At 39.2% G+C, this 22,432-nt stretch overlaps 1 protein-coding gene across 7 annotated transcripts in view; it reads right to left on the bottom strand.

Annotated features, from left to right (window-relative positions):
• The window catches only part of Cep112 (centrosomal protein 112), a 521,506-nt gene that overhangs the window by 28,705 nt on the left and 470,369 nt on the right, over positions 1-22,432 (bottom strand). For all 7 annotated transcript variants that reach the window (XM_010616816.3, XM_010616812.3, XM_010616814.3 and 4 more), the window contains one exon: positions 19,275-19,364. In XM_010616816.3, the coding sequence (XP_010615118.1) occupies positions 19,275-19,364 (90 nt within the window). The remainder of the gene's footprint in view (positions 1-19,274; positions 19,365-22,432) is intronic.

Below are 22,432 nucleotides of genomic sequence, written 5' to 3'. Positions count from 1 at the left end.
ATAATGGGCAGTTCAACTTATAATTAAAGAAAAGGGTACCTCACGTTTGTGCTTCCACAGTGAGGAAACATTCTTTTCAAATTATGATACTCTGGCAAGGCATGCACAAGGTACTCTGGCTTCTTCATACTTTTTCCCATTTATTTCAGATTTTATATGAATGAAACAATGAGTAATGCCTTCTCTTGGATCCTTCAGGATATTATTTAAACACTGGCATCTGGTCTAAGGGAAATTTAATGCTAAGTCAGAGGAGTATTTGAAAAATAGTTTACATCTGGTTTTGTGCTACCCATCCCTGGAAGGACACAGGGAAAATGGAGGAAATGAGCACATGGCTGGCTTGGGGCTATGGGGCTGTGGGGCTGGTCCTTTTGGTGTAATGCACACCACAGTGCTCCCTTTTATAAAGTGAGGGATTAGTGCCACCTTCTTTGTAGCAATGTCATGACCTCTATAATGCTTCTTAAATTGAAGACAATGATGGACCCACCAAGCCTTAGCACATGATTTAAATCTGATATGACAGTACTTAAACCCAGAAATCCAAAGGGCTAATGGTTGAACAAGCTTGGGAAAATGTCCAGGGAACCAAATGTTGAAGCCCAAGGAATTACAGAGAGTAATCACAACTTCAGGGCAATGGGGTGGGGGATGAAATGACATTTTCTGAGTTGGCGTCTGTTATAGGACTGACTTAAACTGTGATCTACTATAGTGTTCTAGAAAGTACCCCCCCAACCCCCATCACAACTTACATTCCGTACACTTTATCGCTATAATTTATTGTATTGAGGATATGAGTTTGAAAAACATTCCTATATACACACATGACCATTAAGATGAATCTCATAAAGGCTAAAAGTCAACAGCAACAATATTTAGGGTAGTCATTGATTTTAGGTCATTGATTTTAGGTCCAGGCACATTTTGAGTTTTTCACATTCAGTTGGACAAAAAAGGACAAGTGTTCAAGACCAGTGTACAATGTCTGCATAAGTCTGGGGAAACTTAATTTGCAGAACCATGAAGAACAGCTACACAATAGCCCATGATAACCCCCATAAACACTATTCCAGAGAGACACACCTCATTGCAAGGGACTAGAAGCTGGTGACAAAGTACATTTTTGTTTTATGTTTGTAGACAATTCATGCACTAGAAACATCTATGCCTTGTTCTCTGACTAACCCAGGGCCCTCCAGGTATGCTGAGCTGTTCAACACAAAGTTAAGCCTTGGGCACTAAGTCAGGAACTTTCCACTCACATGCAAGACCCCTTATTATCCCAGCAGCTTGTATTTCAGCATTTTTCTTTTCATAACTCAGATCCCCCACCTGGAAAATCCTCTGTTTGTAGTTAAGCACTAAACTTCTATGTAATTCATAACCACAAAGTCAGAGAAAGCAGAGAAAGCTCTAAAATCACCTAAATACACGTGGCTTTTGGGAAGCAACATTCCTGGGATTATACAAACTGAAAAGGAATAAAGGTGCTCTCTGAGAACAACAAGTTAGACAGATGTACTTTCCCTTCTTTCCTGGAGTGATCTGAGATGATTTTTTTTTTCCCTTCCTCTCCATTTCTGTTAAAATTTAGATGGTTATTATTCTCTCAGCTCAGTGTTACTGATTTACTGTAAGAGTTCATACTAACTTTTTAGCCAAAGACAGTTCTTTCTGACTGCCAGGCTGGCACCACCCAAAACTGTCAAGAGATGCCTTTCTTTAGTACCCCTGGCCTTGCCCTTCACTGTCCTTTGCTCCCCTTGAAGAATCATGCCCTTCCCATCCTGTTCAGCGCCCAATGCTGTCACATTTTCCTCTCCACTCTCACCTAGAAAATTCTCTTTTGGTAAACACTCTGATGTGCAACCATTTCAAAGGTTAACTTTCACTAGAAAGTCTCTAATTGAAAAATCAAGTTTTGGCCCCTGATATCTGATATCCTGTTCCCCATCATCTCACTGTTCACCAACAGTCAGGGGAAGCATTTTAGGGGGAGGGTAGCTGGCCCTTCCTTTTCTTTTCACTGAACTCATACTATGTACCAATTTGGTTTGGTCTGTGGTAAGACTAACTCTATTGCTGCTACCTATTATTACTGACTCATTTCTTTCTCCTTTCAAAAAGATGTTATGATACTGAACTGAAAGTGTTAGATCTACTCTGAAATCTAGATTTAGTGGCTAGGAATTCTCTGCTAAAGACTGCTTGGATTTAGACATTAGAGCTGAGACACCAGACTGAGATGAATGTGTCAGCATGCCACTATCAATGCAGGCCTTGCATGTGAGAAACTGGGCTGGACTGGGAATAAGAACTGGGGGATCGCTTCAACGAATGAGAGCAGAAGCCAATGAGGACAGCTGGCATCACCAAGGGAGGGAGGATGTATAGCTGGAAGAAGTAGGGATAAAGACAAGAAAACAAGGTTATTTACCATCAGGGGCAACCAAAGACCAGAGATTACTAAAAAAGACTGAGAAGGCAGGGTCCCTTAAAAGAGAAGAAAAACAGGAGTATGCTCTCAGAGCAAGCTTGCTTTAGGGGGGTCTCTTCCCCTTGGCTCTTCTTCTTGGGGAAAAGATGCTTCCACGTACCTTCTGGTCCAGGACTAATGATGGCAGGTGTATAATAGGTATTCAGTAAATGCTGGGTGATTAAGCAATTACTCCTGTTAAAAGTATCTTATTTCTCAATAAGCACTGAGTGAATAAGCAACGACTTCCGTTAGAAGTAACTAATTATTTCTTTCTTCAATGGTGCATATTTTGGTTTCTTTGAGATAGGGTCTCACTGTCTGGTTGAGACTGACCTGGAACTCACTATGTAGCCCAAGCTGGTCTCAAATTCACAGTGATCCTCCTGCCTCCGCCTTCCCAGTGCTGGGATTACAGGTGTGCGCCACCATGCCCGGCTTTTTTGATAATTTAAATAAGGTCTAAAATTTATGTTTTCACTTCCACATTTTTTCTCTCATTTTGTCATTTGCAAAATATCCTCTAATAGTTGCATGGATATCATAGATAGGATTTCCTAACAGGCAGGATTTCAACTCAGGGTTGGGTCCAATTCCCCTACTTTCTATATATTATGATGTTATAATTTTTTTAAGAAAACCTCATATTTGAAATTTTCAGGAGGTTTATACCTGCTAGCAATATTTTTAAACACACAAATGCAAATCTTTGTGCTGCTACTTGTCACCTGTTTGTAAACTAAGAACCAAAAGGTGCCACTTTTAGAGTATTCTTGAGCTCTCCCTGCTTCACTGTAACTCCACCTTTCCTCAGACTGAGATGCTCAATGTCACATTTCACAAAGTGGGAGCAACAATAACTAACCAGTTTTCACACACACACACACACACACACACACACACACTATGATCAATTTTGGGCAAGCGTTACTAAAAAGGTCAGTATATATCTAAGCAAAAAATTTTGCTACTGAAGAGATTATTGGGAAGTAAGTAAACTTTACACTGGAAGTACAAATCTGACTGTCGGCCAAATCAAGGCCAAACACTTATGGGATGTGGTATTTGGGTACTGACTGATGGAGGAGTTGATGCTCACGGTGTGTGAAGTAGCATTGTGTGGGTGCTGTGGTGACACTGGGGGACCAAGATCAGGCTTAGTGCAAATGACTCACATTACTGTCCTTTAAAGAATAATCTACCATTCTACCTAAGTACATAAAGATCATGTGACATAATATAGTATACGCAGACTGCATACTGCTCTTTCTAAAGGGAAACACATTTCCAATGGGTTGTCTGGCTGAGGAGGGGGTGGGTAAAACAGTGTGCAGCTGGCTGCAAAGGGAAATATTCGAAGCAGGCACGAAAGGAAAACAGGAGTCAGCAGGCTAGGAATCTGAAGGTCAGCCCACAGGGGACACCACAGAAAAGAGACCCCTGACGACAGAGTCCAAGAGCCCCAGAGGGAAAAAGGGGAGGAAATGTGAAAAGGCAGTAAGAGGATAAATACCCATGGACCCTACACAGGGGGATTCTACACCTTGGAAGTGAAGATCTTACACAAGGTCTAAGAATTCCCATGACTAGTGAAAGAGGAGGGGGACAGGAAGTCACTATGTGAACGATGAAAAGATAAGGCAGAAGGGAATGATGCTTCTATCTTGCACGTGCAGGAGGACACTGAAGCTTTCTTTGTCTCTAGTTAGTACAAGTGCCCTGCTCCAACTGGAGGTGAACTGTTTCTCGCCCATGTGGCGAGTTGACTTACTGTATTAACTGCCTTTGAAGAAATCTTAACACAGCAGAAATGAGAAAAAAATATCTACAAGCGATTATGATAAAGTCAATGTTCCTAAACCCAACAAAAGGAAACTCTCAGACACCCCCATAAAGGAAAACATTCCAGTGAAACATAGGGATTTCTGTTTAAGGTAAGTAGCGGAAAAGGGCTTGTACTACTCATGTAGAGCTACAGGCCCAGACTGTGAACTAAGACAAACATGGATGAAAGATGGAAAGGAAGACACAGACATCTCTATTTAGCAATGACATAATTGGTTACTTAGAAACTTTAAGCAATAAAGTGAAAAATTATTAGAACCAGTATTGGTGCTAGTTCTGGCTAACTATATAGGCAAAAATCTGGATATTTTCCTAGACATCAGCAATATCTGTTTAGAAAATATAAGGGAAGTCCACAATAGAAAACACATACCGTAACAAAACTGGGAATAAATTTCATAAGAAAAGTACAACATATCCATATGAAAAAAAATTTCAATTGTACTAAAAGACACAACACAAGACCTGATGAAATGCAAAGAAAGACATGTAAAGTTCCTGATGGGAAGATTCAATATTGCAAACATGTCAATTATTCTGACACTAATTCATAAAGTCAATGTAATCTGAGCTTAGAATAAGATCTATATGGAAGAGCGAATGCTTCAGAATAACTAAGACAGTGCTGGGGGTGTAGCTCAGAGTAGAGTACTTGCCTAGCATACAGAAGGGCCTGGGTTCCATCCTAAGTACCAGGAAAAATAAAAGAATAAGAAAATGATGAGAGAAGACTTCACCCACAGATATTTACTATGTATTAGTACTCTTCTAAAGGTTTTACTTCTAAGAACTGATTTAGTCCTAACTTTGTAAGATGGGTATTATTATTAGGCCAATTTCATGATATGGAAACCGAGGCAAATTAAGCAATGCAATTTGTTTGCGATTCTACAGTAAGTAAGTGGAACTGGCGGAGTGAGGTAGATTAAAAAGTTACATTATGAGACAAACCTCTTAAAAGCACTATAAAAAACTAGATAATATATTTCATAATTTTAGATTAGGGAGAGTCTTCCTAGACAGCTTGTAAGTTAAAGAAAAGATACTTTCAAAAATTAAAATGTTGAATACAAAATTTAAAAAGCAACAGAGAGGAAGTATTATTTAACAAATTATTGATTGTCAGAATATATTTTTAAGAGCTTTATAGAACAAATTAGAAAAATTAAGGGGAAAATTAGCAGGGAATGTGATCAGGCAACTCAGAGAAATGCAAATGATAGATTTTCACTTTTAGTAATGGAAAATTAGTAATTCTTTCCCAAGTTTGCTTCAAAATATTAGAGAATAACAATGCAGGGAAGAATTATGGGATCAGGATCCTGTAGATGTTAGAGACTAGAAGAACTTGTAAGCCTGGCATTTAGGGAAATTTTTATGTAGTGACCATTGCCAATTCTCGGGTGGGTTGTGAGAGGCTGAAGGATCGCTTAGAGATATAAATTGCAGTCCCCGGCTCACTAAGGGGGCATGTCTGGTAAAACTCCTACACTTTGGATGTGTTCCAAAGGGTTACATTCTGGGAGAAGGAGTGAACTGGAAATAGAAGAGTTCTCTCCAGAAATGAAATTTAGCTTCAAATAATTTCAATCTTTGAATTAAGCTTATTTAAGATTGCAAGTGTCACTGCCTGCTTACCTAGAAACAAATACAAATTCTGGAAGATATTAATACTATCCTAGGTCTTAAATCATTTCTATAAATCTTCATATAAAATACATGGCACTCAATCAAAAATAGCCTGGCTCAGAAGAAAATGAGGCAGTATGACCAAAAGCCAAGAGAAATGAAAGACAACAAAAAAGACCCATATCAACTTCAGATAAAGCTTAGCAACCCTAGACTTTAAAATAACCAAGATGTATGTTTATTAAGAAATTAGAATAACCAAGTTATATGTTTATTAAGAATTAAGAAAATGATTGCAAACTTTGGAACAGAATTAGAAATTTAAAAATAACCAAGTAAAAATTCTAACTCTAGAAAATATAATAACCAAAATTCAGTATGAGTTTAATAGAAGATTAAGGAGATAATTAATGAAGTAGGAGCTGGGCAAAAAGAAAATATTTAGAATCAACACAGACACAAGGAACAAAATTATAAGGTTTATATATACAGTTATAGTTCCAAAACTGAGAAATGGGAGAAAATTAGGCAAAATTACTATAGAGAATGTGACTATCATAATCACTAAAGAAAGTATAAATATCCATACCTGAAAATCTTCCAACACAGAACATTCTAGGCCCAGACAGCTTCATCTGAATTCTACCAAATATGATAAAGGAAGAAATAATAGCAACACTGCACAAATTTTTTAGAAAATAAGTTTTTGTTTTATGAGTCCAGCAAACTTTCATATCTAAATCTGATGAGAATTACAATAAAATTATAGATAATCTCACTCATAAACACAGAAGTAAAAAATACTAAACACTAGTGAACCCAAATCTAACTAAAAAGAGGAAAAATTTTAAAATAGGGTGCTATGATCTTTTTTTGAGACAGGGTTTTGCTATATAATTTAGGCTGGCTGGGCACTCACTATGTACTACAAATTGGTTGTGAACTCTGGCAGTAGTTTTACCTCAGCCTCTCTGCTGCTGGAGTCACAGGTAGGTGCCACCACACCCAGAGATCAACTGGATTGTATTTCATTAGCTATAAAAAGGACAAGATTCACATGATGAATCTTGCATTTGTTGAATAAAGGAAAAAAAGTCATATGATTGTCTTGAATGTTAAGGAAAGTAAGAAAATTCAGCATCTATTTGTGAGTTACAAAAGAAGAAAAGACTTGGCAAGAAGAGAAACTTCCTTAATATGATAAAAAGAATCTATACAAAGCCAACTGTATTTCTATAAACATGCAACACACTGAAAAAATAGAATTTTGAAAATGCCATTTAAAATAGCATCATAATATGTCAAATACCTAGGAATAAGCAGAGATGTAGATGATATACTCACAGATACCCCAGAAAGTTTAAAACATAACCCATTAAAGAATGCTTCAAGGAGATGGGTATGCAGTATTTATAGACTAGGTGACACATTAAAAACTGCAAAGTTGAGACTAAAATTGATGTAGAAGTGCAAAAAGCATGAACAACCTACCACTAAACCTTCACAAGGGCAGAGGTTTCTGTTTGGTTTGTTAATCAATGTATATCCAGGCTACAAAGCAGGTGCTCAGTGAATAGCTGATAAATTGAAGGTTGAGAGTAGCACAAGTTTACAAAGAGAGAACTCTGGGCTGTGCTTTGATCACCATGGTATGTTCTGATACAGCACCTCATTTACTTCCTCTACTTATTATTATTATTATTATTTTTTGGTTTTTTGAGACAGGGTCTCACTATGTAGTTGAGACTGACCTGGAACTCACTATGTAGCCCAGGTTGGTCTCGAACTCACAGTGATCCTCCTGCCTCAGACTCCCAAGTGCTGGGATTACAGGCGTGCACCACCACACCTGGCACTTCCTCTACTTATTAAGTCACAGAGAACCTCAGCATCCTACGTGCTCAGTGGAATACTGTATTTGGTATCCTTCAGCCTAGTTTTCTGATTTGTCCCATTGTTTACTCGCGGGCGTTCATTCAAGTAAGTTCTGAAGAGAAGGGTAGAACAACAAACTGCTTCTGTGGTCCTGCCAGGGTGCCAAGTCTGGGTCCTCCTTATTGCTTCTGTAAGCACCTGAGCCCGATGTCCGTGCCCTCCCCACCATACCTGGTTTCCTATTTGTACTGTTAAAGTTCTTCACACAAGTTTGTCAGGGCCAGTAGCACCAGGTTGCAAATTCTTTCCTTCCTTCTCAATAATGAAAACCTAGAAATCTCCTGCCAGAGTATTCTTTAACTCCAGTGTCTCCCTTTCTTTTCTGTAAACCTAAGAATCTCACACACAGAGCTCAAAATGATCTTTTAAGTGCATTCCTTTATCATAATACAAGAAGTTCCTAAAGGATAACCCAGTTTTCCACATCATGTCTGAATACAGAGAGCTGAGTATTACTTATCTGATTTAAAACAGGCCTAATTGCAAAAATTTAATAATGCAAAGTATGCTATATTATTCACTGGTTCTTCTTATTTCATTTCCTTCTATAAGTTATCCTTTGTATTTAAATATCTGTAGTAACAGCTTTTGCTACTTGACCTATGCTTTTTAATTATAAAAACCAACAGGTTATCTACATGGAAAATAGATTGAAATAGCCTTTACAACTTCTGAATTGTTTACTGTATTAAAAAATCACTTTCTTTATTTCTAGTTTACTGACATAACTATGCCTTTAAAATACCTCTATCTGGCCATGTATTTGCCAGTAATCAATTTCAATTGATTCTACCTCAAAATGGCCCTTTTTCCAAAGAAAAGAAGATCTTTTCTGGCTGGACCATTGTTAAAAAGAAACTGCAAGTAAGTAGCATCTCAGAATGCTTGATGCTCTTTTCTGAACGTGACAAGCACAATAAGTAGTCATCAAACCTTTCTACCTTGTCACCATGCTGACTTACCCCACCCTCTTTTACCATCTCTGTTTATCTCTTCTTTCACTTCCTCTCTCCAGCTGTTCACTCAATCCCACAAATTCAGTGCTCAGTAGCTGCCACAAAAGTAAGCCTTGATAGAATACTGCTCAGGGAGATAGTTTCCTTTTCATCTTCCTGGGAGACTCTATTTGATTACCCAAGGTAATGCCTGATAATTCGTCCTGCTCACCAATTTAAAAAGGTGGTAGAGAACACAACTTGGTTTAAAGTTTTTGTTTCTTTTCTGCTGTTGTTGTTGATTTTATTGGTATGTTAAAGTTTTGTTTCTGCTTTATTTTGTGAAAGCCTTCATAACTTACTGGTTTGGAGTAAATCATTTGATTTAAACCATTTGGGGATTAAAAATGCCCCAATTATAGGGGGATGAATTACATAGCCAGGTGTGGCAGCACACTCCTGTTATCCCAGTTCTCTGGGAAGCTAAGGCAGCAGGATCACAAGTCTGAGCCCAGACTCAGTGATTTAGGTGGAAATAAAGGACTGGGGCTACAATTCAGTGTGAAGGCCTTAGGTTCAGTCCCCAGAACAACAACAACAAAGGCTAATGTTGAAGCTCAAACAATCTTAAAAAATTACACCAAAAGAAGTGAGAATATATTGCCATATGACTTCATTAGAGAACTAAAAGAGGAGACCCAGCCCTGGGCAGGAACAGCTTAGCTTTGAACCATTTAGCCCTGGGTAACCCCGGGGCCCTCCCCCAGTTTTCACCATCCTCCAGGGTTCACTCTGAGGATGGTGAGCTACTTCAACAATGTAGAAAATGTTTTATGGAAAAACAGCTGCAATGATGCAGTGGGTGCTTTGCTGACACTTGGATTTGATATGTCAGCAAAGCACAGGATTAAAAACATGCAGCAAGCACATCAGGGATCCCGCCTCCTCTCTCCTCCCCAGCACAAGCAGGCCAGTGAATTTAAAAACAAAGGCAATCTCAGAAAGGCAGTGATGAAAGGCAGAGCACATTCACATCAGTTGAGTGCTTTTAGTTTTCCTTAAAAATAGTGTGACCATTGTGTAGAGTTTTTAGTGAGAGTTTTGGGAACAAATGCTTGACTTGCTCTGCACTAAAATCTACCAGACTGATTTAAAAGGAACATGTTCATGAGACATGTATTTAAAAAAAATACATTGTCCCTGACATTATAGTTCAAGTGTCTTTTTCAGAAAACAGAGGCAAGTAGTCAAACTCTTATTGATAATAAGATGTGGCCAAAATTAAATCAAAACAACTATCCCTCAAAGCAACTCAAGTCTTAGAATGATACATCATAGCAGCTGCCTGGGAACAAATGTATTTTGTTGGCATAGGAACAAAAGAATTAGTCTGAATTTTGTAAATAAACTGTGGTTATTAAAATTGCGTGAAACAAGGCAGAATAATAACCATTAAACATGAAAAGTCAATAAAAGTCTTTGAATTATATTTCTGTTGCAATTATTATTCCTGTTTTCATAATGTGCTTTGGGATAAAACATAGTTTTAAGTTGTTAGTACTTTTAAATAGATTTCACTGCAGATGAGTTAGCCCACAGAAGCCAAGATTGTGAAGTTTTAAAGCCCGTTATGGAAAATGGAAATTAAAGGCTTGGAAATCCGTAGAAGACCAATCCTTCCTTTTAACAATTGTCACGATTATTGCTTAATTGATTTCCTGTCTCCACAGCGTCATCTTCTTTAAGGCAGCCCATGACTCCATAGATTTGCTGGTTACCCTTGACGATGACTGAGGTGGTTTAAAGATAAGCAGTGGTATCCAATGAAAGCTTTAAATATATTGATTTTGGTTCTCCTAATATCCATGGTCCTACCGGATAGATCACTGAGTACTGTGGGAGGCAAATAAACTCTTTGGGTATACAAATGATGGTAGCTGCAATGGTGTAATACACAGGAGCTAAGGCACTTCTGAGAAACGTCCAACATTACCCAAATGCTACTTATACTAAAAACAACAACAACAGATTTTACTCTTAGAACCAAGGAACCTGGAAAAGAATCAATAGAATGCTCAGTTTATCTGTAGAGAAAATAAAAGACCTTTTTGGTGTCCTTTCTGGTTTGGCTTTTTGAAGGCATTCTGCAAGAGAGACTTGGAAGGAAAATATGTTGTTTCAGAGGTGAGCACTAAGGTGGGCTGCATGGGCAGCATTCTGGCATCTTGCCTTCTTGTAGCTTTCCCTGGGCTACAAACCCTTTTGGTGTTATAAGATATGGGAAATAGCTGTGGGCTGCAGAGAAGCTATGAGAAGCTGTGGATGATCCTGCCAGATGAAAATGATAACAGACTACCTGTAGTATCTATTTTTATGAATGTCTAGACAAGAATAGCTTAGAAAAAGCCACTTAGAATATGTGTAGGAGGCCCAATACCAAAGGCCTGCAATCATTACCCAAGTTCAGTGGCTTTTCGAATGGTCTTTGGAATCTTTCATCCTCGAACTCCCTGTAGCATGTGATGATATTAATCTCTCCTCCTTCCCCTTTCCTCCTCCCATCCATCTTTCCTTTCTCCCTCCTATCAACTCACTGAGAAGCACATGGGGCGATTACTAGGCTAAATGTTGAGACATGAACATAAACACTACAAAGTCCTAGCTTAGGGTCCCATCTCAGCACAAACCATTTCCTGAGGGAGTCTAGTAGGAAAACCAAGGGAGGGCCAAGAAAGTGCTATTTTAGCACATGACAGAGGGGTGGGTGTGGGTAGGGTCACATGTGAGGACATAGCTCAAGACAACAAAGGCTTCAGAAAACAACTCAACCCTCCAAGTGCTGGTGGGTACCATGAAGATGACAGACCCTTTAACTTAAAGAGCATAAAGTCATGGAGAGCCCTTTGGTTTTCATGACACTGAATTCTCCTGGTTCTGCTTTTATCTTCTAGCTTACTCCTTTTAAGTCCTCTGTATCTTCTCTGGCCTCTGGAACTGGCCCTGGCCAAAGGCCACTACTCTGTCTTTTCTGCTGTTTATCATCACCACTGTCTGCTTTAGGTAGGCGTCTTCCTTGATTTTAGGTTCAGATTTTCAACAGTATCTCTCCAAATGAGTGTTCTAGTAGTATCATAGCTGAGACACCCAAGAAATAATACAGGCATCCATTACACACTAGATGATCAAGTCAAAAATTTAGTATTATTTTTGATACATTCCTTTCTTTTTCCCTTCAAATCTCTGTGTTCAGTGATTTTCTTTCCCTTTCAGGTGAGTCTTCACATCTACCCCTTTTCTTCTTACTCCCTTTTACGACATCCAGCTCAAGCCTTCCACATTTCTTTTGTGACTAGCGATGTAAATTTTAGTGCTGTAACTTCTGAATGGGTCTCAACAACTGTTGTTGAACTGTTGATAGGAGCTGATTAATCTTTGTAGAGTGTAGCTCCAACCATGAAATGTCAGTAAAGAAAGTTGTCTTCAATTAATGATAACTGTTTTATGATGAACGATTAAACTCCTTAGCTACTTAACACTGGCCACCAAGTGTCCTATCACATACTGCAGTGCTTAGCAGACACTCAGTAACAAAGCATGTTTTTAAATGGACAAAATGAATGAAACTAACTTTCTAGTCTTTTTTTCCTTTTTACTAATATTACCCTTTGGCCAAGACATTACTCAATATTCCCTGAGCACTTCTGAGCTAGTTCTGTTTCATGGCTGTTCATTCTGTTTCCTAACTGGAATGTTCTTTCTCTTAATGCCTAGCTCAGAGGTCTCCTCTGCTATGAACAATTATAACTGCACTGTAGATGCACACTTTTAGAGTTTTTGAAGAATTTTTACTCATAGTATGTTTTCTGATGTTCAAAAGAGCCCTTTGGGAAGATACTATTATTAATATTTTATAGGTTAGGAACCTAATACCTGGAAGGGCTAAGTGACTTCCCCAAAGTCATGTGATTAATAGGGACAAGGGTGGATGGAGAACTAGCAGTGCTTTTCCCACTGGACCATGCTAGTTCTCCTTCTCCTTCTCCCTCCTCCCTCCTCCTCCTCCTCCTCCTTTTTTTTTTAATATTGGGGATTGACCTCGCGACCTTGTGCTTGCCAGGTAGGTGGTGGCACCACTGAGCTAAATCCCTAGCTCTTACACTAGTTCTTGAATCCTCCAGTTTCCTCTCCTTGGTTTTAGATAGGGGTCTCTGAGACAACCTCCACTCCAACCTCAATCCCTAAACACACAATGATCGCTGAGACTAGCTCTGGTCACTAGATTATCTCCTAAATTAACTGATGTTCCCAGGCCTTAAACAAAGTTCACAGCTGCAAAGCTGTGACTGAAATGTTAAAGTGTGACTGGCTTTTAGCTATATATTGTGGAATAATTCATGGTTACTTATGCCTATACAGCCCAGATCTTTAATGGCTGAATATAGCAGACAAATTCAGAACTAAACAAGATGGCTGCAAACAGTATTTGTCATAAAACCAGAGGTCCCCCCATTGCTGCACCCTCAGGCAGCCCAAGGAGGTGGGAGCCCACAAGTGTTCTAGGAAAGGCTGGAAAAGTGCTGACCATCTTTGACCAGCTGGTAAGGACCTGGTCCTCTGAGTACCTGAGGAGCCCAGCCACTTCCTGCCTAACAATGCTCACCCTACTTGCCACCTACAGGGTCTAGGTAGGTGGAGGATGGCACCAAAGCTGGTGTTCTTTTCTGGTGATTCTAAGCCTTTGGGCCATTTAGAAGAAAAGTAACTACCTTTTCTGTGCCTGGAGTCTACATTTTATACTCTTGCCTCATCCACTCTGCTATACTGCAAACTTCTTGTAGGGAGAATCTATAACTTGCACATCCATTGTTTTTTCTCGGTCCCTAGCACTGTCTAGCATAATATGCCTACCAAAGAATAAAATATTTAGTAAAAAAGTATTGCATCTCCCATGAAATGTTTAGCACTATAAGTTTTTTAAATTAGGAGTTAAGAATTTTTTCACTAATTCATTTTAAATAATAAATTATTTAACTGCGAAATTGACCGATATAATCAAGCATGAAAAAAAGTAAAAAGGTAACTCTATAGAGATCATGGAGTTGTAAGGAAATAGCTTGCACATATGGCCTGGCATGTGCTAGGTAAGGCTCTACCACTGAGATGCATCCCAGGCATTTTTTTTTAAATTGTGAGACAGGGCCTTGCTAAGTTGCCCAGGTTGGCCCAGCCTCCAGAGTAGCTGGGATTACAAGTATGCACCACTATGCCTGGCTCAATGCTTTGTCCTTAGCCATGACAAATCAATAGGAAATCAAATCAATATAAAAGCTATTCATATTTTCCAAATTTCAGGTAGTCATTTTGAAGCAGGGGTTTAAATAGGAAGTATAACCCAAAGACTCCTGTATTGAGTTTCAAACTCACCACAGCAGTGATGAGAGGGGGCCCAGGAAACTGATTGGATACTAAGCACACTCAACCTTATTGATGGCTTAACCCATCCATGGTGGGTTATTAGATGGACGAGCAGGGAGGAGGCTTGGCGGAAGTAGGCTCCGCCAGGCATGCCTTCAAGGAGTGTCTGCTCCCTAACCCTCCCTCTCTGGCTCTCTGCTTCCTGGCGGCCGCATGGTGAGCAGCTCTCCTCTGCTAGGACCTTCCAATGTGATGTCTCTGCCTTGGAGCCAGGGAACTGTTGACTGAACCTGTGAACCAGAATCAACCTCTTCAAGCTGATTTATGGTGGCTCTTCGGTTACAGGGATGAAGAAAATGTCTTACATGTATGTATGTTAATATCCACATTATATTAGGCTAGAATCTGGCACTGTTGATTGTCTTTGTGATAAATACATGCTTTACACAGTGTTAAGAATGCCAAATATTATTTCTTCTTTGTCTTTTCTATAATTTTCAGACCAAATTATTGAGTTTTCATGTGACTAATAAAACATTGTTGGCTTCCAAAAGCGAATTTTAGTTATTTTAGTTGTACCTATAACATTTTGATCTAAACCCAAACATGAGTGGTAGATACTCTCTATTCTTGTTTGTTTTTTGTTGTTTGAGAAAGGGTTTTGCTATGTAGTCCCAGCTGGCCTTGACCTGGCTATATATCTCAGGCTGGCCTCAAACTTGGGGGCAAACTTCCTGCCTCAGCCTCCTGAGTACTGGGACTACCCAGCACCATTTGTCTAGATTACATCATGTTTAGCATAATGGAAAATAACTTCCTGGGAGGGAGTGGGACATGGACAGTGCTACCTGGGTCTGTCACTAACACACTGTACGTCAGAGAGGTCATATCCTTTCCTGGTAGCTCAGTTTCCTTACACAGAGGAAGTTTGATCAGAGCTCTGATGCCCTGTCCTTTGCTAAAATTATGGGATTCTTGCTCAGATCCTATCTGGATTTAGAAATCATTAACTTCTGGTATGGATAAAAAATGGTGATTCTAATTGCTATTTATGGATTAAAGGAAAGCTCAGAGTTTTGGAAGACTAATTTAGGACAAGTGCGCTGGAATTCCGCTTCCTTGTGAATGTGCGTAAGGATCAGAGCTTCCTGTGGACGCTGGTGAGCACGGCTTCTCTAGGAACTCTGCTCGCTGATCTGCCAAGATGAGCAGATGGAGGAGAGCTGATGGCAGGGAGGCAAGTGGTGGGCAGCAGGGATACCACCCATTAAGACCTGATGAGAAGCAGTCCTTTGGTTTTAATTAAAAACATAACTTTTAAAATGCCTCATTCATTTTTTGTTTTTGTAGAATCAAAACACAGGAATTTTTCCTAAATGAAAACCAGAAGCAGTTCAAACTTTTTTAAGCCAGCAAGTTAAAAAAAGCAGCCTAGGAAATTGTCCTTTGTAATTCTGCCAGTTTCAATTTTGATTCTTTATGCAACTAGTATCAGGATAATAATATTTGGTTGAAAACAAAGAGAAGAAAGTTCTAAGTAGCTGTTTTGCACACATTTCAGTTGTTTGGCTGATGTGAAGCTTGCTACTAATACTGCAGCTGCTTCGGCAGAGGACAAAAAAGAAAGTCATAATACAATAACGTCAGCATTTTAAATATGAGTAGGCCCTACAAAGTGCCCGTGACAGGATGGATACAGTGGTGCACGCCCATAATCCAAGCTATTCAGGAGGCTGAAGCAGGAGGATAGAGTTTGAAGCCAGCCGGGGCAACTTAGTAAGCCCTCATATCAAAATAAAAAATTAAAAGGGCTGGGGTTGTAGCTCCATGGTATGGTGCTTATCTATCTTGTGCAAGAACCCAGATTCAATCTCTAGTACTACAATAAAAATAAATAAGTAAAGCTGATGACAATTCTAACTATTTTTGACTGCTTCTATTAGGATCACAAACTGAAAGGGGAATGTAGGTCAAATTTGGATAAATAAGATTCTGTTAAATTAAAGGTAGATGAATAGTACTTAGGGGTTTATTATTTGCTACTCAGTTTTATTGAAAAGAACTGGCATTTTTTCTAGCTACACCCTAGGATTTTGTGGAAAGAACCCAACATCTCATGGTTGCAAAGATTATGAAATACTCAGCTTTACCCATGGGTATTTCCTGATGTTTCTTTGGTAAACTGTAGCCTCATAGGGGATATCAGGAGTTAGAGTGAGAAATATTCTAAAAAGCTATTGTCACTACAAAGATGAAAGCAACTTTGATGATCAAAAAGAAGTCAACAAAAAAAGACTGAAAGTAGTTCCTCAATCCTTCCCTATTGTTCATTTGGGATTTCTTAATTTCCCTACTCTCAATATATCATGGAATTTTCTGTGTGAAGTTTTGCCATGGGTTAAAGTGATGTCAAAAAAGTTTTACCTTAAGTCATGTTTTATGGCAAACAGGAGAAGCCCCAGTCCTCGAGGGAACACCACTTCCTGCTTTTAAGAAGCTCTTTTCCTTCTTTTAGTCACAAGTGTCCTCGACAGAGAATGGTGCTCAGCGGAACTTCAGTGACAACGAGACCTATGCTGCTTTGACCTGCACAACACCACACTCCTGTCTAAGGAGATGTTTTCATCTGCAGCCAAGTCTGCTGTGTGTTCATTTCCTTTGGTGCTTGCTTTTCTGCCTGTGGAAGGTCAGGCGGCATTTGCTACTGCACCACGCAGGCATTCAGAACAGTGTTTGCTTTCCTGTCATCCTGAATAAGCTGACTTGCCCTATTATTGCCACAAGTTTGTTTCATTAATGAGACATATAGCTTCAAATTGTCACGAAAGGAGTAAAGGTTTGGAATTCAGATCCACTGGGGTCTGATATCTCTCTACTACTTACTAGCTGTGTGGTCTTGGATGAGTTATGTAACCACTCTAGGTTCAGTACTGACCTTGTATGATTATTGTGAGGATTTAATGAACTAATATGTGTACCATTTCTTGTACAGTGTTGGTCATCTTAGAGGCATTTGATAAAACACAGCTATTAGTTTTTCCACCATAATATTTCTACTTCACTATTATTGACTGTATGATACCAACATTATATTATATATGCATATATATATATGCATATGTCTATGCATCATCTTAGAGGCATTTGATAAAACACAGCTATTAGTTTTTCCACCATAATATTTCTACTTCACTATTATTGACTGTATGATACCAACATTATATTATATACACATATATATATATGCATATATGTCTATGCAAATTATATATATGCATGAGATATATTATACAAGGTATATATTAGAGAGTAGGAAGGAATTATAGAATGTGAAGTTAATTAGTAAGTTTATTTTGTCTCACATCTTTATATAAAAATTAACTCAAAATGGATCATATTCATAAGTGTAAATCATAAAACTATAAAACTTAGAAAAAAGAGGAGAAAATTTAGAACATAGTGTGAAGCAAAAAGTTCTTTGATTTGATTCTAAGAATATGACCCATAAAAGGAAAAACAGACAAACTGAGTTTCATCAAAATTAAAAGCTTTTGGTCTATAAGGCTGTTAAAACAGTCAAAATATAAAGCTATAGAATGGGAACATACTTGTGAACTGCATTAATTCATTAAGTATTAACATTTAGCATCTATCTGGTCTTACTTCTGCTATTTTAGGGTTTTGGGGGATAGAACCAAGGCCTTTGCACTGCACTACACCCTAACCCTTTTAAAATTTTGAGACAGGGCCTCACTAAGTCATTAAACTGCCCAGGTTGAACTCATTGAAATCCTCCTCTCTCAGCCTCCCAGAATGCTGGGATTACAGGAATGCATTACCATACCTGGGAGACTTTTGCCATTTTATATAACCCACCGTGGGGACTTGCTTGTAAACATCTCCAGACATGAAAAAACATCCCCAGACTTTCCTTACTAGCCATATTTCAGTGTTTACTCTTCTAAAAAGTCAAAATGACCTAATCTAATAGTTTTACTATGAGAAAACCAAAATCTAAACATCTGGCAGCTCTGTACATAACAGCTCAGTGGCACTTAGAAGAAGGTTAGTGATGCTATACCCGAGGGCTGAGGAAGAGACATTTGTAAAAGGTTTCATGGAGAAACATGCTCTCTATTGACATACTGTTGACTTTTTATTTTAAGTTGTCAAAAATCACCTCTTGGTATAATTCATTATGACCAGAAGAGTTGAGTAAACATAATCTTATCTTGTGAAAATAGAACATTAACTATTGTTATAGCCATATAATTTTGGTTTATGTTACATTTATTTTATTAACAGAATAGAAAGAAAGGAGAAAAAATTTGAATTGAAAAGAATGATTTATGTCTCTAAGTTAAACAATGCCCATTTATTTTTATTTTTTTCCAATACCGGGAGTCAAACTCAGGACCTTGCACTTTCCAGGCAGGTGTGGCACCGCTGAGTTACATCCCTGGCCTTGGGCATTTATTTTTAAATGATGACATAGCAGACACTGTTGCTATGAGTATAGGCTATACTCCCTATATACATTTCTCCTCCTATTTATTCTAGATTTTCTTCTTAACCCCATCCCCAGAAGGATCTTGATTGGCCTATGTTAGTTTTGGTACTCTAAACATGTGACCTGCCCTGGCCAATGAGATGTGAAAGGAGGTGAGTGTGATGCTTCCAAACAGACTGCTCTTCAGAAGGGGACCTGAGGAACTGGCCATGCCTTTCTGCCTCTGGATAATACAGATCCGGGCAGCATTCCTGGCACTGTGGTAACCATCCTGGAATAGCTTTTAGAACAAAGACAGCACAGGAGGTAGAGAGCCACTAGAATATTCGAGCCAGAGACACTGCCTGCCCTGCCTCCAGACGTCTTGTTCCGTGAGTGATGCGTTCTTTTATTGTTTATGCCAACCATGGCAAGATGTCCTATTATTTGTAGCCAAAGGATCCTCACCGACATAGGGAATACATAACTCCTTGACCTACAGAGGTAAACAAACCAAGAAGCCAAAGAGGAAAGGGGAACATACCTGTTCCTGTGACTCCAATTCTTTGTGTTGTAATTTTTTCTCCATACTTCGCACCTGATTAAAGCGGGTTTCTAGTTCATCTTGTAAAACCTGAAACAGTACAAAAATAAATACAGTAACATTAAAAATTAGCATACTTGAAAAAAATAGTTTTACTGTATGAACTAGCATTAAAAAGGCCTCAGCTCTCCAATCATTACAGTTGTTTCAAAGAGTTCAGGCAAACAAATCTAGGCTTTTGTGAGTTAGACCCAGATGCTTTCTGCCTTAGGAACATCCAATATAAAAAATCCAAACTTATAAAACAGACAAATTAGAAGATATCAATTCATATTATAAATCTTTTCCCAGAGTAGAAAAACAACCATAGCATAAAGCTATTTCTAATTGAAACACTCCTACTAGTACATCTGCAGAATACACTTATACTTTGAAACATGTTGTGACAAATAGGAATTATAATATCTGACCAACATGGTGTTTTTCAAAATTATAAAATTATTAAATTACAGAAAACTTCAAGGCATCTTGTTAAGACAGAGAGGATGGTGTGGAATTTGAAGAATCTGTAAGAAGTGGATAAAAATGAAATATTCCATTATTCTACGTAAAAAGTATTAGAATTAGAAAAGATCAGGATCCACTCAAATAATCCTATGCAATTATGGAAATAATAAATGGAAACAGGGTGAGCAGGACGTATGAGAAGACAGCAGCAATGATGCCAAATAAATTCTCAAAATAAAGTTCATACAGTCAATAATATCGGGTTCCTGTGTCACATCCAGCTTACAGTACGTACTCTATGGATAGCACAAATACATTTCCCACACTCAGGGGAGGGAGGCAATAGGTAAACTGTAAATACAACATAATCAATGGCAAGTGCAGCAAAAAATAGTGAAGGGGAAATTCTGGAGCGGGGACGGGGAGAGTTGCTGAAGTTTTAAACAGAGGCCCGAAGAAGACCCAACTGAGCAAAGCCACAAAAGAGGAAAGAGGGCCACAGGCAGCAGATGCTGTACGTGAGAACACCTTGAGGAACCACAGAGGCTCATATGGTGAGGGAGCAGACAGGGGATAAGTCTGGGACATGGCAGGGCCCAAATCACATCAGGCCACTCAAGAGTGTCACAGTCCGTTAAGGGGTAGAGATCTTACTCCGAGGCACATGGGGATGCTCTTGGAGGGCTGTGAGCAGCTACTGCTTGGGTTGCAGACTGAAGTGAGGCCAGGCAGATGGAGGGAGGCAAGTTAGAGGCAATCCACTGAAATCCGCAGGAAAAGGGGTAATGGAAAATTGGGTGACAGTGGTAGCAGGTAGTGCCGGAACTGTCGGATTCTGAGTGAAGATACAGGGAGTAAATGCAGGGAACGTGAGAAGACAGCCCCGCAGTTTGGTCTGATCTTGAAGACTGCATTTGGCACGTGGCATGATGGGGCAGGTGTTTTGGGAGAAGTGCTGCAGTTCAGCCTGGGATTTAAATTTGAAATGCCTGTTTCATATCCAAGGGGAGGCACTGGGGATAAGAGCCTGGAGTTCAGACAAACTGTCTAAGTCAGTATCCATTAAAAATTCTTTCAATGTGAGGTCAGCCTCTCCTATGTGAATGTACAGAGACAATGGTGGTTAACCTTTTGAGGGGTTCTAGATCTCTAGTGCATCTGATAAAAGCTATGCAGTCACTTCCCAAAAGGGGAAGAAAACATGCTTATATTTTTCCTCTGATTTTCAGGATTTATAGATAACCGGAAGCTCATCCATAGTCAGTCAGACCTCAGGCTAAGAACTTTTAATGTAAAAAGTAAGGTGATTTGAGAATAATCTTAAGTGCTTTCGTGTCTCTTTGATATTTAACCTGATTATAAATCTGCAATTTGACCAGGCCTGAAATGAACTTGAAAAATCTCTTAAATTCTTCATGTGTCTCTAATTCTGTTGTCACGGTCTGTTTCCAATAGATGAGTGCAATTGATCCTGTGCTTGTTGATCAAGTAGCATAAAGGATGCTACCGATAAGTAGGGTTTTATTTATTTATTTTTACCAGTAAGTAGAATTTTAGCTTTTCTGTCATATGATGGGGAGAGTAATGATGACTGTATTGGAGAGACTATTTACGGATTTTTTTCTTTTTTGTTCCTGCTTTTTCTCACCCTCTAATCTGTTCTCCTATGGTTGTCAGGGTGATCTTCCGAAATGTAAATCTAGCCATGTTATTCCCCCACTGAAACCCTTCAGCTACTCTCCAGTATCCCTAAGATGCAGCTCCATCTTCTCAGCAAGGCATACAAGGACCATTGTCACCAGGCATAGCAGAAGCTGTGGTGTGCAGAAGTGGATGTTACTACCAGTAACAGTGGGAGTTGTACTGGATTTTATTTTTAACTCTCATTCCATTTCTGTGCAACAGTAATTATTTCACTTATGTCAGAGAAGAGACCAGTCGGACTCCGTGTGGATATGCAGCTTGCTCACGTCCACGTGGCCAGCAGTAAGGGACTGGACTGGAATTTTAACATATCTCTAACTTCACACCGAACATGTCCGGCTGTTCCATGCTGCCTCTTTCTCACTCTGCACCTAGTTTCTGGTTTTTTTTCTCCACCCCACCTACTCATCTTAACAGTGCCATCCTCTTGACCTGTGCCACAGCTAAGACTCCTCTAGGCTTTTGTCCACCTGGTGTTGAAGAGAATGAATTTGCATGTCTGTGTGAGGATCAGAACAACTGCAGCTCAGGGCTGGCTCCTGTCATCTTGGCGAGCTCAGTGCCATCCAACTCAGTGCCCGATGCACAGGCGTCTCTGCACTCACAGTTGAGGAAGGAACTCATAAATATCTGAACCTCTTCCTCGAGGACACGCACCTTCAATCATCAGGGTTTCTGGCTGTTCTTAACATGGCACGTTTATCTAAATGTTATTATGCATTCTAAAATACAGAACATACAAACTTATTTTCTAAATATCTGTAGCTGTCTCACATACACACATATAACAACAATTATTACTGACAATAATTAATACACTGTCTGGTTTCTGCTACAGACAACGGGAAAAGAAAAAAGAAAAAAAGGAGATGTGTACTTCCTTTGTCTTAAACGAAAAGCTGCTCTCTACCTCTTGGCTGCCTGTCCCCTCCCTCCCCCAGCAGACC

The sequence above is a fragment of the Fukomys damarensis genome, unplaced genomic scaffold (assembly GCF_012274545.1).
Source record: "Fukomys damarensis isolate Sample0158 unplaced genomic scaffold, DMR_v1.0_HiC HiC_scaffold_23, whole genome shotgun sequence".
NCBI classification, from domain to species: Eukaryota; Metazoa; Chordata; class Mammalia; order Rodentia; family Bathyergidae; genus Fukomys; species Fukomys damarensis.
The sequence above is the reverse complement of the archived record's forward strand: the minus strand, read 5'-3'. Positions and strand labels throughout refer to the sequence as shown.